The 17,596-nt window shown below is 37.1% G+C and overlaps 1 protein-coding gene across 1 annotated transcript in view; it reads right to left on the reverse strand.

Annotated features, from left to right (window-relative positions):
• Positions 1–15,321, reverse strand: part of LOC309483411 (uncharacterized protein) — a 40,618-nt gene extending 25,297 nt beyond the window's left edge. Inside the window, exons 1-12 of the mRNA XM_082149241.1 lie at positions 15,181–15,321; positions 11,485–12,217; positions 10,233–10,375; positions 4,952–5,091; positions 4,734–4,860; positions 4,509–4,663; positions 4,318–4,431; positions 3,018–3,161; positions 1,746–1,811; positions 1,568–1,633; positions 1,310–1,485; positions 1,143–1,219 (exon numbers count right to left, since the gene is read on the reverse strand). Of these exons, the coding sequence (XP_082005367.1) occupies positions 1,143–1,219; positions 1,310–1,485; positions 1,568–1,633; positions 1,746–1,811; positions 3,018–3,161; positions 4,318–4,431; positions 4,509–4,663; positions 4,734–4,860; positions 4,952–5,091; positions 10,233–10,375; positions 11,485–12,074 (1,798 nt within the window). The 5' untranslated portion in view covers positions 12,075–12,217; positions 15,181–15,321. The remainder of the gene's footprint in view (positions 1–1,142; positions 1,220–1,309; positions 1,486–1,567; positions 1,634–1,745; positions 1,812–3,017; positions 3,162–4,317; positions 4,432–4,508; positions 4,664–4,733; positions 4,861–4,951; positions 5,092–10,232; positions 10,376–11,484; positions 12,218–15,180) is intronic.
• Positions 15,322–17,596: the final 2,275 nt, after the last annotated feature.

Here is a 17,596-nt window from a genome sequence, read left to right on the forward strand (position 1 = left end):
TTACGGGAATAAATTACATTTTTAATATTATTAAAATGAAAATACATGTTATTTCAATTCCAATTATATTTCAAAATATTACTGTCTTTCAAAAACATAATTCTTAAAAAAAAGAAGAAACTTTTGAACAGTAGTGTATTTTCAAATTAAAACGAGCCAAACAATATTTCAGAATTATAAACTTGAATTAATTAGAAAAAGCTGCTTGCTCAAATGGAACCTTTTCACAGACTGATGACGCATTTTAAAGGTCATCAGCATCGTAAATCCTGCAAGGTTTTTATTTTTTTCATAAAAAAAAAAAAAATGTGTGTAAATTTGTAACATTTTTTATTATATTACCTTTGCATCAAATGGCAAAAAAATTGTTAACGCTGCTGTGAGGGTGTTTCTAATACAGCGGTTATTTTTTTCTTTTTTGAAAGTTGTGAAAACACTATTGTGGAGTTTTTCTTTTGCTATTTGAGCAAATGGGAACACAAAAAATATATATTTAATGTAGTCTCTCATTCACCGCTATAGAATTTTACCCAACTATGACGCCTTCCGCTTCTGAGAAACCCGGAAATATGAAAAGGGCCAATTACTGTAAATAGTGCATTACTAAAATATTTGAACTAAACTAAAAATGACATAGAAAAACTATTACTTTTATAAGCAATCAGGTGAAAGTCTGACAACCCAGAGCAGCCTTTAATAACCATTCAGAACATTCTGGCAACTACAGAGCAACATGTTAACAATTTCTCAGAGTATCTTAGCAACACCCTGGCAACCACCCAAAACATCCTGGCATCGTGATTGCAAGTTTTGCACAGGGAAAACTTTTTAAAAATGTCTTCAGTAAAAGTAAAAAATGTATGCTATGCAAGCATGCCCTCAAGGCTTTCTTTCGAGCCAAAATAGTCTTGTAAGCTTCACTCCCTTTTCTTCCCAAAATATATTCATGCATGTCCTGCCCCTGTAGAATAAGGAGTAACATTTGACTCTTTGCCTACTACAGATTGGCCCTTGCTGTGGAGTGCAGAAACCCATAACAACAAGAACCTAGTGATCTGCATCTAAGACCTGTTGCAAGACTTTGAGGTAGATAAAGTGTATAAGTAGATAAAGGTACATTGACTTTAGAAGGTTTAATGTACCTGATTTCTGTAGAAGCCACAGCTGATCCTGCACCTGGTCTCTTTTCATCCATTTGATGGGCACAAACCATTCATAACTGAGGTTTAACACAGCAGTTAGACTTATAGGAAGGGTTTTCAAATGATCTAGAAATAAGATATTGCAATGAAGATGCTTGACAACATACTTAAATTCAGATTTCCTATCCACCACTGCATCCTTTTCCAGGAGAAAGTGCTTTTGGCTGACGTTCCCAGTTCTAGTGTCAATGGTGACTACTGGGAAACCCATCTGTAGTATCCAGCGGTTCATGATCTCGTGAACACTATATGGTAGTTTCAACCCTGGAGTTTGGTCCACTGCCTGGTTGAGATGTGAAAACGAGCACAACATTGAATTCCAGCATGTCTCACAGAGATAAATCTCAAACAGTTTAATATCCCACCTTTTGGAGATGATCCCAGAGGTCTGAATAGACCGAGCTTCCGAAAGCAAACTGGTTCAGATAGTTCTGTGGGAAAGGAACAACACAATCTCTTTTCACTGGTCGTGAAGTATGGAGTAAAAGTTGCATGAAGTTGCTTCAACTTGTTCAAAAAACTTGAGGCTACAGTAAGACTTACACTGAGTCCCTTGGCAAACACAGGCTCTGTCAGGAATTCTGAGAGCATTTTAAGCACTGCAGCTCCCTGTAATGACAAACATATGTAATGCCTTTATCTCTGACTGGACTGAAACTACCCTGACTGCTTTATGACTGTATTTGTAGCCCCTCAAGGAATGGTGCTTTTTGGTGGTCTTCCGGCATGACACATTATCAGTGCTGAAGCTGAAACCCAACATGGATCATCCAACATTAGAGCCAAAAATGTTTTCATTGTAATCAATGCTAATGTTACGGGTGGTTGCCAGGACGTTTCTAGGTTGTCGTTAAGGTGTTCTGAATAAATATTAGCACATGTTCTGAGTGTCATTGTGGTTAGATGGTTCTGAATGGTTGTTAGTCCATTGCTATCCATTTGCTAGTGTGTTTTTAATGGTTGCTAGGGTATTGTGGGTAGTTGCTACAGTATTCTGAGTGTTCTTAGTGTTTTTTTTTTCTTGTTGGTGGCTAGGGCATCACTAAATTTCTAGGTCTCATTATAATGTGGTTTTTCAAAGTTGTAATCAGTACTGGATGTTAAACAGATGTCCAGTTGCTACAGTAGGTGTTTTTTTTATGGTTGCGAGGGTGTTGTGGGTGGTTGCTATGTTATTCTGAGTGTTCTTAGTGTTTTTCAGCTCTTGTTGGTTACTAGGGCGTCACTAAATTTCTAGGTTTCACGATAATGCGGTTTTTCAAAGTTGTAATCAGTACTGGATGTAGAACTGCTACAATGTTGCGGGTGGTTGCCAGGGTGTTGCTTGGTGATCGTTAAGGTGCTCTGAGTGGTTATTAGCACATTGAAATCCTGTTTCTACTGTAGTCTGAGTGGCCTTTATCCTATTTTCTATCCAGTTTCTAGTTCTTGGGGGTCACAAGGGTTTGTGGATGGTTGCCAGGGTGTTGCTAGATGGTTGTTAAGATGTTCTGAGTAGTACTTAGTGTGTCACTATCTGGTTGCTGTGTTACACCATCTTGTGCTGGGATATGCTGAATGGTTGTTTTGCATAGTGTGACTGTGCATTTCTATCCCTTTGCTGGGGTTTTAATTATGGTTGCCAGGGCGTTGTAATGTGGTCGTTAAGATGTTATTTGTGTCGCTGTCTGGTAGCTAGGAGATTGTGGGTGGTTGCTATGGTATTCTGAATGTTCTTAGCATTTTTTCAGTCCAGTTGCTAAAGTGTTCTATTGGATGCTAGGCATTGCTAAGTTTCTAGGTCTTACTATATGATAATGCAGTAGATTTTTTTACCTTGCTGTAGGATATGGTGCTGAACATTTCACTAATTTCTGATGGAGTGTTGACCTCTTCCTCCTTTCGGGAGAGAGGGTGAGAGGAAGTCAAGCTATCCACAGAAAACGCTCTTTGCAGGTCGTACAGAATGATCTGGTCTTTCTGGTGAGGGACAGAGTTGATCATCAATTAAGTGTTACAAGGTGTGTCTCTTCTAAACATTTCGCTGCACTGCAACATGCAATTCTGCATCATGCTCTCTCAAAGGTGAAGTGTGTAATTTCTGCACCACTAATTGCTTAGTATAAACGAAACTGCAAAAATAATAATAAAGATTTCCAGTTACCTTTCTTACCAAGAAGAATTTATTTATTTATTTTAGACTCTAGCATCCCTGCGACTACATAGGACAAGTGATTTGGACTATGGATGGATGGGTGGATTCCATTCATCCATCATCCACCTATCCATTCATCCATCATCCATCCATCCATCCATCCATCAATCCATCATTCGTCCATCCATTCATCCATCATCCACCTATCCATTCATCCATCATCCATCCATCCATCCATCCATCCATCCATCCATCAATCCATCATTCGTCCATCCATCCATTCATCCATCATCCACCTATCCATTCATCCATCATCCATCCATCCATCCATCCATCAATCCATCATTCGTCCATCCATCCATTCATCCATCCATCCATCATCCATCCATCCATTTATCCATTTATCCATCATCCACCATCCACCTATTCATTCATCCGTCATCCATCCATCCATCAATCCATCCATTCATCCATCCAACCATCATCCATTCATTCATCATCCGTCCATGTCCATCCATACATCCATCCATCCATCCATCCATCCATCCATCCATCCATCCATCCATCCATCCATCCATCCATTCAGTCACAAGGCTAGCTTAATGAATTCATTAAATACAGGCTCTTTTTCAGGTTTAGCAAGACTTTTTGGCCCTCTCCAACCGCAGGAACTAACTGAACCATGCAAACCAATCAAACTTTGACCCCTTCCCTTAAACAAACAGACACCAATGTTTTGAAAGCACCATAGAGCCACAGTGTTAACACTCCTCAGGAAATCAGCCTAAAAAATTCCTTATAATCGGTTCATTTAAATTGAAATGTGGAAAGTACACTTCACCTTTAAATACAGGCAAGTTTTTCTGCATTAAGTGCCTTGATAATTATTTAATAATATGAGCATATGATTATCTAGTGGACATCTTAAAAGCACCTCAAAGAAAGGGACTATTTCACAAATCCTTTGAATGATGTTCTTACAATGTTCCAGGAAGGCTCAGCATGATCAGCGCCCAGATACTCCACGTATGAAGCGAACCCCTCGTTCAGCCAGAGATCATTCCACCATTTCAGCGTCACGAGGTTTCCAAACCACTGGAAGACATAAATCACATGGCAAACTGTGTGAAGCAAAAAGTACTCCGAGTCCCCTTTACTGGGCCTAGACGTACCATGTGAGCCAGTTCGTGAGAAACCACAGTCGCAATCCTCTGCTTGTTGCCATTGGCAGACGTCTCCGGGTCGTATAGAAGCGCAGTCTCTCTGTAAGTGACAAGACCCCAGTTTTCCATGGCTCCCGATTCAAAGTCAGGCAGCGCAATCTGATCTAAGAAAAGAGGAGGATAAATTTGCATTCTTCTGTACTTTGAAGGTTTTCTTAATGAAATTGGTCGTACCTGACTTAGAAAGCGGATAGCTAGTGTTGTAATATTTCTCAAAGAACTCCAGTATTGGCTGAGTGATACGGAGCGCATAATCTCCTTGCCCGTCTTCAATGGCTTTTCTCCGTGCCCATATTCTTACCTGTGACAATACAAACAAACATAATTTACCTTCATGTCTGTAAAAAACTCTTCACAGAGTTTAGATTAATAAATTGGCATGGAGGTACTACCAAAACACCCTTGTCGTCTGCAGCACTGATGTAGGTAAAATCACTGACGAGAAATGCAACAAGGTATGTTGACATCCTCTTTGTGGGTTCAAATATCGTCCTGGTAACGGCCGTTCCATCAATTTGTACATTTTCTGTCTCTAAGATGAAAAAATAAGAAACCACAGTCAGAGCTGTTTGTTTATAAAAAATATTTTGAAAAGTATTTTGAGTAAAATTAAATATGTACCTTGCATTTACTTTATGAATTTGGCAGATGCTTTTGTTTAAAACCAATTACTTTGCTTTTAAAGAGATAGTCCACCAAAAAAATTAAAATTCTGTAATGTCCTCGTCCTAATATCATTCCAAACCTATATGACTTTCTTTGTTTTGTGGAACATAAAGAGATATTTAAAAAAAAAAATTGGTAACAGTTTCAGTTCCCACTGACTTACATTATATGGACAAAAATATAATCAATGGGATACAAAACAGTTTGGTCACCAACATTCTTCAAAATATACTTTTTTGTGTTTGGCAAAAGAAAGAAATGCATTCAGGTTTGAAACAACATGAGGATGAGTAAATAATGACAGAATTTTCATTATCCGGTGGACTGTCTGTTTAAGGTATATCATTTATCAGTTCATGCATTCCCTGGGATTCAAACCTGTGACTTTAGCATAGATAGTGCCATGCTGTACTGTTTGAGCTATACAAATTCCTTTAATTATGACAATTAGTTAATCAAATGGCAGTTAATTAATCATGTACATTTATAACAAAATTACCCATAATTTTTTTTAACAGTTTTTCTCAATTGCTAAAACACTAAAACCCATTGGCTGAACAAAGTTCTCAGTTGCCTGAACTCATTTAGCTAATTGTGCAGTCTGTTGTCAATACCTTAAACCTTTTCACATAGTAAAACACAATTTGCAGATCTCACTTTAGAGTAACACACTCTAAACACATTCTCATTCTCAAAACACATTCTGCACTGTAATGCACATGTCATCCATACTGGTAAACACAAGTGGCAACAATCAAATACAAATAGAAATAGAGAACATGTCATTGATTGAACACTACACCACTCAAAATTGATTTAACCTGTTTCAAATGATGTGACACAACCAATATAAGCCAGTTCAGAAAGCAAACAGGTTGTTGAAGGTGGGAAGGAGAAAGTCTGAGAATGGATAGAAGAAACAATGTGAGAGGACGAGGATGAGTGCGTATGCGAGGTGAGCGACGAGGAGGGCAAGAAAGAGAAAGAGGAGGAGGGCAAGAAAGAGGAAGAGAGGATGAGGGCAAGAAAGGAAGAGGATGAGAAGGCCAAGAAAGAGGAAGAGGAGGAGGAGGGCAAGAAAGAGGAAGAGGAAGAGGAGGAGGAGGGCAAGAAAGAGGAAGAGGAGGAGGAGGAGGGCAAGAAAGAGGAAGAGGAGGAGGAGGAGGGCAAGAAAGGGGAAGACAAAGAGTGGAAATATCTGATGAAATTCGGGCAACAGTCATAGACCATGTTCTTGTCCATGGACTGACAATGAGGGAAGCAGGACTTAGAGTGCAACCCAAATTTGAGCCGATTTTCTTTTTCCACCATAGTAAGGACATTCAGATAAGAGAACAGATACAGTATACTACTGTATTTTTGTGATTGCAAATTTACTGTACTACACTATATGCAGCTGTTTCAATAGACATTTGTAAAGTTCATCACTGTATGTATAGTACTGCATGAATATTTTTTGTAACTGCACATCTACTTTTTGTAGAATTGCAAGGCTGCCACATGCAGGTGGAAGGACAGCTATATTCACTCGGGAGCAAGAGGCCTTTAGTGGGCATGGTCCTTCAAGATTCAGAGAATTCCAGGAACGAGTGATACAAGACAACACACACTTCCAGGGAATCGACAGTGTGAGCATTTCCACAATTGACCGTGTCCTCAATCGTAACAGGATGCGAATGAAACCAGTATACAGGGTACCTTTGAGCGCAACTCACCAAAGGTGAAAGAACTGTGAGCTCAGTATGTGCAAGTAAGTGTACATTCAGAAACATTTACTGTAATCCAGATTGTCTACAGTACTAGCACATACTATGTGAATGACATTACTCTTCAGTACATACAATGTATGTGAATCAGAAGTGCATACAGTAGGCCTAATTGTACTCTACAGTATAGCACTGTCTCTGTACGACTTACAAAATTCTAAATACAGTATATTGTATTTCTACACAGACAATATTTGACTTGGAATCCCATGAGTTCATCTTTGTCGATGAAGCAGGCTTCAATCTAACAAAGAGGAGAAGGAGAGGCCGAAACATGATTGGACAGCGGGCCATTGTTTAAGTCCCTGGTCAACGAGGTGGCAATGTCACAATCTGTGCTGCTATCAGCAACCATGGTGTTCTACATCACCATGTTACACTCGGGCCATGTAACACCAAGCACCTTCTAAGATTTATTGCCAATCTAAAGCCCCTTTCACACAGAGATTCCGGAAAATACACGGATAAAGTGACCCGGGATTTGACCCGGGTTCGTTTGATTTTGGTTCATTCACACTGCCAGTGATTTTCCGGAATCAGAGAGTGCGTTCACACACAACCCGTAAAAATGCCGTAAAGACACGTGACATCGATGTGACTTGTAATCTCAGCAGCGTCTTAAGTTTGCTTATGAGTTGCGAAACCACGCTTGTGCATTTTTTTCTCTGATTCGATCATAAAATTGCGCTTTACGTACCGTTTCACAGCTGACGAACGATCCCGCGCTTCAGCGTCATCACTACGACACGGCATTATTACGGCTTTTGTTCACACAGCGCGCGTTCCGGTACTGAACACGGCAATGTTACTAGGTCCCGACCTGGCATCGATCCCGGCATAAATCCCGGGTCGAGTTTGCGTTCACACAGAAGGCGCTCTGGCAATTTGCTGGCAATTTGCCGGGTTCAAAGCGCTGTGTGAAAGGGGCTTATGAGATATTTTATTTGAGCAGCAGGGTCAAGAGCAAAATGACAATCCCATTCCCACCTATGTGATAGTGTGGGACAATGTCAGTTTCCACAGAGCTGCTCAGGTAAGGGAATGGTTTAACATTAATGAGCAGTTTATGAACTTGTACCTCCCTCCATACTCGCCTGAATCCGATTGAGGAGTTTTTCTCCTCTTATATATAAATAAATAAACGAACGAAACGATCATGTCAGGGCTGGATACGGCACACAAGAGGCTTCTTCCCCCGTTGCCTCAGGAGGGACAATATTGCTTGTGATGTTGACAAAGTGCTCTGGCCTGACCCAGCCCAAAGACAAGAAGAAGCACATTGATCACATGTTTACTCCTTTGATTTTTGTCCCTTTTAGTATTGTATACTGTAGTACAGTGCATTGTAGGCTGTAGACTGTACAATGAACACATTGTATGGCCCTGAACATTGTCCTTTCCATTTGTTAACAGCACTGACTGCTCAATAGATTTTGACTGGTTGCAGGTTTATATCAACAAAGAACAAGAATTACAGTATCACAGAGATAAAGGACAAGTTTGTGAGATGCAGGGTAGGCTACAGTACTGTAAAAATAGGGGTACAAGGATGAGGAAGAACAAAAAAAAAATTGCAAAGAGCAAAGCAGAGTTGTAATTTCTGATCAAGTTTGAGCTACTATGATAGAACATGTTTTCGTTGATCAAAAGACAATGACGGAAAAATATGAAATTTGTTTTGAGATTAAAAATGTACTTCTGCCTGAGAACTATATGTTTTGAACAATGTGTTTTCTATTTTTTTGGTGTATTGTTTACTGACTGCTTGATAGTGTATATCATTTTGATCACTTTGTTTATGATTTGAGAGCAGCGTTTGATTTTGAACACAGGTAATAACTGTTTTGAGGCAAAAGTTTCATTTTGCGAGAGGAGTCAGAGGTTTTATAAATAGTGCTTGAAAATGAGGTTTTGTGTTTAATGTTTTCAGAAAATGGAGCAAGGTTTCAGAAATTGTGTTTTAGCAATTGAGAAAAACTGTGAGTGGTTTTAGAAGTCAATATATTGTTAATTTTATTTACACATTTTTAAATGCAAGTCTGTAACCACAGTCTGACTGCAGCAATACATTTTGCGTTTGAAAAACATTTACCCATATCCCATAAAACTGGGATATATTAGAAAATCTTGACAGGATTTAACTAATTGGACACAGAAACATTGTTTTGATGTGAAATTGGCCCTGCAAGCAAAACATGATTTGAGGCAAAAGTTTGCCTGGTTTGCTTATGTTCAGATAGTCAAGATTAGGTTTGAAGCTGATGGCAGTTAAGGGAATAAATTCAAGGAAAACAAACAGAGCTGAAGTGAATGCCAACATCGGGAGGACAGATGTTGCTGAATGACACATAACCAGCAGACTACCATGACTCCGAAAGTGCAAAGTTTGCATGTTGTGTGTGGTTTTTAAGGAATTAGTCATTTCCTTCATGTTGTTATAAACCTATGAAGTATTTTTAAAGGGACAGTCCATCCAAAAATGAAAATTCTTTAATTAATTGCTCACTCTCATGTCGTTCCAAACCCGTAAGACTTTTGTTCATCTTCGGAACACAAATAATGATATTTTTAATTAAATCTGAGAGCTTTTTGTTCCTCCATTGACAGCTACGCAACTACCACAATCAAGCCCCAGAAAGGTAGTAAAGACATCATTAAAGTAATCCATGTGACTCCAGTGGTTTAACTTCAATTTTATGAAGCAATATGAGTGCTATGTTTGCATAAAAAACATAAATTACCACTTGTTTTACAAAATATGAATGTCTCCAACGCACGTTCACGAGAGCACCACGACACATGCATGATGTGTTTTAGGTTTTTGATATTGTTGATCATTTATTTTGATTATTGTATTTTTTAATAATATATATATTTTTTTCTTCTTTAAAGTAGAATTGGCAGGTGACAGAATAATTAAATTTTAAAATGCCCAGTGGACCTTATAAAAAAAATTAAAAATATTGCTGCAGGATTAGCCTTAGTTCAATTAGGGCATTTAAATAGCTTTTATAAATGTGCCTTAGAAAAAAAATAAATAAAAAAACTTTACTGGTGTGCATCTTGAGATAAAAACAATGGCACTGATGTATTTTAAGATATGTCAGTGCAAGTTGCTTTCAGTTCAGACAGCAAAAACATGCATTTTAGTCTGGGACTAAATTAATAGTTTGTGAAAAGGCCATCAGTCTTTCAGTGAGCACAAATGAGATTAGTGAAAGCGATGGATTGATTGTCTTACTCATTTCCTGGCTGTTGGACAGTGCTGTAGTTCCCAGGTCATGGATAAGAGTGATGTGAAACACAGCTTTCATGCCGGGTTCATCGAAACACGGGAAAGCTTTTCTAGCGTAAGTGGCCTGCATCTGACTGATGGCAATGATTCTGGAAAACATGAGAAAAGTGTTTGATCACAACACTATAAAGTCAACTAGTTTTGAACAAATGGCAACGGTTTGAGTTGTGCTTTACTTATCAATAGATTCGATTACTATTCGAATAGATTCATTCATTCATTTAGGTTCGATTACTTTTTGTTTGTCAGTAAGATGTCATATTTCTACATTTAAATGATCTATAATGTATATAACAAACAACATCAAGGAAAATACTTTCAGTAGTTTAAGTAACAGTTAAAAATGTCTTGATTTGCATTACATACAAAATGTCTTGATTTGCAAAAATATCAAACCAAGTGACTTTTAAAATATAGCACAAGCACACTTTTGAAAAACATTTCAGAAAAATAAGTTTGATAGATTTTTTAAATATAAAATAATAGATAGCATATTGTTCATAAGTTTGGGTTTGGTAAGATTTAAGTCTCTTATGCTCACCAAGGCTGCGCTTATTTGTTTAAACAATATTATTACAATTTAAAATAACAGTTTTCTATTTTAATAGATTTAAAAATGTAATTTATTCCTGTGATCAAAGCTGAATTTTCGCCATCATTACTCCAGTCTTCAGTGTCACATGATCCTTTACAAATCATTCTATGATGATTTGCTGTTCAAGAAACATTGTTAAAACAGTGGTTCCTTAATATTTTAGTGGAAACCATAATACATTTTGTCTAGGTAGAATAGAAAGATAAAAAATAAACAGAATTTATTTGAAATATAAATCTTTTGTAACATTATAAATGTCTTTGCTGTCACTTTTGGTTGATTTACTTCCGGAATGAAGCATTTAAAAAATTTTTTTACAGACCTCAAACTTTTCGACAGTAATGTGTACTGTTCCAAATAAACAAATATTTCGACAAAAGTATTTCGACATTTTATGATTGCTGAACATAACAGGAAATACATGTGGTTAGTCTGCTAGAACTGAAACATTTGAAATGTGCCACATCATCTGTTTTGCAACCAGGTGCCACTTGGTTTGATAGGTTGTGTGTAATGCAATAACATTCAGACATATTCAGCTGGTTTAGTGTCCGTATACTTTTTGGGGAAATCATATTATCACAAAGATGTGCAAAATCTCACTTTTTTTCACCATCTTCCATGTATTCACTCCTGTAGAAACCTTTCAGATCATCAGCAAGCTCTCCTCTTAACTCTGTATAGAGCCAGTAGGACTTCCCAGGCTTCAGTTTTCCTTCCAGTTGAATCACCAAGTACTGTGTTTCGGTCTGAAACCAGGTGGTCTTTATTGCCGGAGCTGTTACGCCGCTCAGACCCGTGAGTTTTGCATGGTGCCCCTTGAACAGGGTTAAGTTCAGTTTGTTGGAGTGAATCAATATCAGGTCTGTCGTCTTCACACAAGTAAACATCACTCCCGAGTTCCCAGTGAAAATATACGTCCCATTGGCGTTCATCACCAAACGAGGCCAAAGAGTCACGTTGTAGTACTGTGGAGACAGAGTATCGGGCAGTCTGTATTTGTCCCAGGGTTCGTTCGAAGTCTTGGGGGTGGGAGGTACTGGTGATGTGGTTGAATTAGTGAACTTTGCTGCGTTTCTGGACTTTTCTCGATTATAAACGACTGATAATGCAATGATGGTCACCAAGGCTATTGCAGCCAGTACCATGGCTGCGGTGGCCATATGTTTGCTGATGTAATATCCTTTCCCCATTGTTCACTGCGGTTTGAGATGAGAAAATGGTGCTGTCGACTATGTGCGTTTTTCTTCTTTGTTGTGTTGTTGAGATGATCCTAGCATGACATTGCGTTTAACAAAAACAAATAGATGGTTTCCATCTTCTGTGATATAAATACCTAGAAGAAACAATGTTTCATTAACGATTCAAGCAAAATAATTGTAATAAAGGAATAGTTCATCCAAATATGTAGTTTCAAATGGAAAAACGTTCTTTCTAGAACACAAGATGTTAGGCAGAATATTCACGCAATTTTTTTCCAAACAATGAAAGTGAGTTGGGCTCCGTCACATTATATTTTTGATTCTGTTTCATTTTCATGGGCTTTTAGTTTGTTTCCTTTGTTCCTATGTTCCCGCTTGTCCTTGGCTGTCATGGTTATTCATTGTTTGATTGATTTCTTACACCTGTTTCTTAGTTAGGGGCTGTTTACATGACACCATTTTCAACTAAATACTGAAAACGTTTTATCCGTCTGGCCATTCCATTACATGACAACAGCATTTGGTGGGCCTGAAAACACAAGCTTTTGAAAATGGGTTTTTCCCACAAGTTTTTGCCATTATCGTCTCCATGTAAACTACAAAAATGTATAACTACTTTTTTCACGGACAGACAACAACGTTGTCAAACCGATCCCCGTGTTAGTTTTCATTGTTAGTTTTAGTATTTTTTTTACGTGCTCTTGTCATTTTTATTAGTCATCGTTATCTTTTTTATAGACTGTTTATTTCTACAGTATATAGCTTTAATTTTTTGGTTTAGTAATTTTAGTACTTCAACTTTAACTTATTAATTTCCTTTAGTTGCCAAGTCATCACTTTTAAGTTTTTCTTGTAATATTTATATTTGAATTTATTTCAGCTTTTTTGCAGTTACTGACTAACTATTTATATTTGTTTTAGTTTTAGCAAACAATAACAACACTTTCAACATTCAAATATGACACACACAACCAGTTTATTTTACTCACGAGTCACACAGCTAATGAATGTTTTGCAAGTATTGAATTATAATGCACAAGTCATATCGACATCTTTTTTAGTACTTTTTTATTGTATTTTTATCGAGAGTCTCTATTCACTTTCATTGTACGGAAATTAACAGCTTGGACAAACTAAAAAAATAAAATAAAAAAAAAGATAAAATATGAACTCATTCATATGAGTTAAACATAAATGTGGCGTTTTAGCAATTTGCTGGCAAAATCTGCACTTTTGTTCTGTGGTGAAGAATGAAAAAATCTAACTCTGTTAACCTTAGTCTAAGCATTAGGTATAGCTATTTAGTGTTAGTACAAAAAGTCCTATAATGCACATCTGGAATAATCCAATGCACTAAATCATTGTGTGCTCTTTCTCACAGGTGCTTCCTCTTGATGGCTTGCGTCATTTACCATCTTCTTGTTATCATGTGAGTTCAATCAACAAACACATGCACATATTTTAACACTTAACGGCTGCTTATGTGTTAGGAAGAAGAAATATGCACAAAAGTGAACAAGCCTGTAAGTTTAAACGTTTTTTAAGTGTAGACTCATTTTGGGCCATTTTCATTGGTGCTCTATGCAAGGGCGGCAGGATAGAATGGGATGGAATGCTCTCCCTGTCCCGATGATTCATTCTCAATTAAACCTATGGCTAACGTGAGCTGTCTTTTCAAACGAAGAATAATTTTGTGCTTGTAAGTGAGAGATGTATGTGAAAGTTCAACTTGCAGATGTGTTTGCATAGGGGAAAAAAAAACTGCACTGGTCACATAAGGGGGCAATGAAAATATAATCATCATTACACCAATAAGGTTGGTGAAAAAACAGAAATGATCTTATATTTCCCCCTTTTTTTATGTTTAAAATGCTATATTAAATGCTTTTTAAAAACACCCCAAACTTTTGAACGTGCGTGTATGTGGTTTATATTACATTGTGGGCACCAAATGTCCCCATAAGGATTGTAAAACCTGAGATAGCCTACATTGTGGGGACCAGCCAGCGGTCCCCATGGGTACAAAAGCTTATAAATCATACAGAATGAGTTTTTTGCAGTGTAAAAATGCAGAAAGTTGTGTGTGATTGGTAGGTTTTGGGGTTGGGTTAGTGTAAGGGGACAGAATATACAGTTTGGACAGTATAAAAAACATCACATCTATGGAGAGTCCCAACAAAGATATCAAACCAGACTCTATGTGTGTGTGTGCGTTTGGTTTACATTACATTGTGGGAACCAAATGTCCCCACAAGGATAGTAAAACCTGAAATCACCTCCATTGTGGGGACCAGCCAGCGGTCCCCATGAGGGAAATGGGTTATTAAACATACTAAATTATATTTTTCTGAAAATGTAAAAATGCAGAAAGTTTTCTGTGATGGGTAGGTTTAGGGGTAGGGTTAGTGTAAGGGGACAGAATATACAGTTTGTACAGTATAAAAACCATTAAGTCTATGGAGAGTCCCCACAAAGATAGTGAACCAGACATGTGTGTGTGTCGGTGTGTGTGTGAACCGTTCAACAGTTTAGGGTATTTTTAAGTAGCATTTAACATAGCATTTTAAAATGCTGAATCATGGACAAACAAGTCTTCCAACTGGATCAGCTCGAGCCAGAATAAACCAAACCAGTATGGAAATTCACGCTCGTCTCAACTGATCTTAACAGGTATGCTAAAGCCCTTATTGCAAATTATAGTTTTGCATATACAAGTTCATGCGATCACTGATCATGTAAAATCATCTTGCTTAAACTATATTTTTGTGTCTTATACAGTCTGACAGCTTTATGCATTTCATTCTACTGTTTTAACCATTTCCATCTGGAAGTTATTTGAGGTAAGTAAATATGAACTATGCTACTCTACAATATTAAACACCCACATTGCAAAGAGTCACATCTCATCCGTTGACCATATGCTAAATCACTCTGTCTGGAAAGCCATGTAACAGCGCAGGAACACAGAAATCTTGCAGCAGTTTTCTTTCTTTTGAAAAGACGACTTCTTAGTTCTTGTGTGAGATTAAAGTCAAATCAAATAGAGACACACGCATGATCGACTAAGATGAAAAGAAGAGAGTAAAAGTACACATACCAAGTGTCCATAGGGAAATTCACAGAAGTGTGATAGTTGCGTGTATGATGAGGTTGATGGGAAAAACAAACTCTCTCTCTCTCTTTCTCTCTCTCTCTCACACACACACACACACACACACACACTCCTTCCCAGTTGGGAGGAGGGGCAAAACGAAGCTTACACATATACACACCCCAAACAGACAAATACACCCACGTATACACACAGACTGAGAATTCTCTAACAACTCTTTGTCAGGGGTTTTAAGGGTAAAAATTACTCTGAAGTTACATTTATTGCATGTCTTTCATAGCTTATGTGTGATGTGCACAGTTTGAGACACAAAAGTGTTTTTTTTTTCTCAGGAGAAAAAGATCCAGATTTAAAATGTCTTTACTTTGGCTATATTTTGTACTATTGAACAAAATGCAAAAATAGAAGGCTAATTATGCAGCCATTATACTGTTTATCATCAGCATGTGATGAACCTCCATGATCTTGAAAGGTGGTTTGATTACACTAAAGTCTCCCAACAGAGTTTATCTTACCTTTAGGTAATCATCAATATGCCAAAGTACGTACAGTACATATGTATGTATGTATGTATGTATATATGTATGTATGTATGTATGTATATATATATATTAAAATGTAATTTATTCTTGTGATGCAAAGCTGAATTTCAGTCTTCAGTGTCACATGATCCTTCAGAAACCATGCTTGTATGATTCTTTGCTGTTCAATAAACATTTCTTCTTATTATTAGTATTGAGCTGCTTAATATCTTTGTGGAAACCATGATCCAGGTCATCATTTATACTCCTACCAAAAATCTTTGGTGGCAGTATAAATGTCTTTAATGTCACTTTTGATCAATTTAATGCATACTTGCTGAATAAAAGTATTAATTTATTTTTTATTTTTTAAGTATATTTTGATGAATTACTTGTAATGTTCCTCATTTGTAAGTTGCATCTGCTACATGAATAAATGCAACAAAAATCTGTGCAGCATTTATGGCTTAAAAACAAAGGAGAAATTTAACAAACCGTATGAAATTCATAGAAACTCATCTGTTCTCAGTATGCAAGTGATAGTCTTTTGCACACAGGATAGAATAAACCATTTCAGCTGAGATGCAGCGCACAGGGAATGCCACACAGATAGAGAGAAAGTCTTGATGGAAATGTTCACAACCAGAAGTGATCCTCATATTATTTCAGCTATTATTTCAAGAGATGATTCAAACAAGTTATAATAACTTTAACCCAGAATCTGATGAAAATTGTCTAAGTTTTGAAGTGTGAGTATGTGTCGTTGCACATATTAAAGTGTTGCCCCTGATAAAGGTTAGAGATCTTATTCCACCTCTGTAGAGCTGTAAAGCATCACCGAGATATGGCCTGCAAAGATAAGCAATTTCCTGCAAGAACAGCTGTTATGTGTTTCAAACAGCAATAACCAGAAAATCACAGCTTTAAGACACTCTTTAGGTGGCTAAAATGAAAGTACATTTTGCATCAAATACACACATAAGATAAGGCTTGAAAAGATACTACATGCAGACAACTAATACTCAGTTTATTTTAAACTCAGGTTATGTGGGAAACACATTCAGGTGTTTGAGGGTCACTCTGAGGTACTTTTAACTGTTCTCATAAAATCTTCCTCTTTTTAGTTAAATCTTGCAATAAATCATGCGTTTCATGAATTCATGATCTATTTCATGCATACCTTTAGAAGAAAAGGTGCTGAATAAAACCTTACAGAGTCTGTCAGGTGTGTCGTATGTAGAACCTTTTCTACAAAGGGATCATCATGGGATCATTTAATGGGTTAAATTTTAATGAATTAATAAAATTTTATTTTGATTGATTTTTTTTATTGAATTCTATGAATTAAACAGCTCATAAACATACTTTGTTGCTAGAAAAAAAGAACCCATTAAACATGAAAATATTATTCAATTATTTAAGACATTTCTCCTTAACAGGGGAAAATTTACATGCGATGATACTTTGTTTAAGGGGCCATTTACACGACACTGTGTTTTGGGGGCCTGAAAACGAACGCTTTTGAAAATGGGTTTCAAAGTGCAAGGTTTGGAAACTATTTGAAACACGAATTTGTGAAAAGGGTGACATCATATTACGTGTTGTCTATAGGCATGTAGTGTTTCTTTACAAAGTTTTCACGAATCCATGTGTATGGGGATTGTTTTGACAATGGTGTCGTCTGTATGCAAAAAAACGAACAAAAACTTTTCTGTGTTTAGTACATCGTTGTCGTGTAAACGTACCATGAAATTGAGTCAAGAAACTCATGGTTTTTCGCCATGATGCCATTTCCCAAAGAATCTTTCAGTGAACAGTTCTTAAAAGAACCATTTTCCCCATTTGAATCATCTAAAGAACCTTTTGTGGAATGTTAAATG

The sequence above is a fragment of the Leuciscus leuciscus genome (assembly GCF_965113295.1).
Source record: "Leuciscus leuciscus genome assembly, chromosome: 2".
NCBI lineage: Eukaryota > Metazoa > Chordata > Actinopteri > Cypriniformes > Leuciscidae > Leuciscus > Leuciscus leuciscus.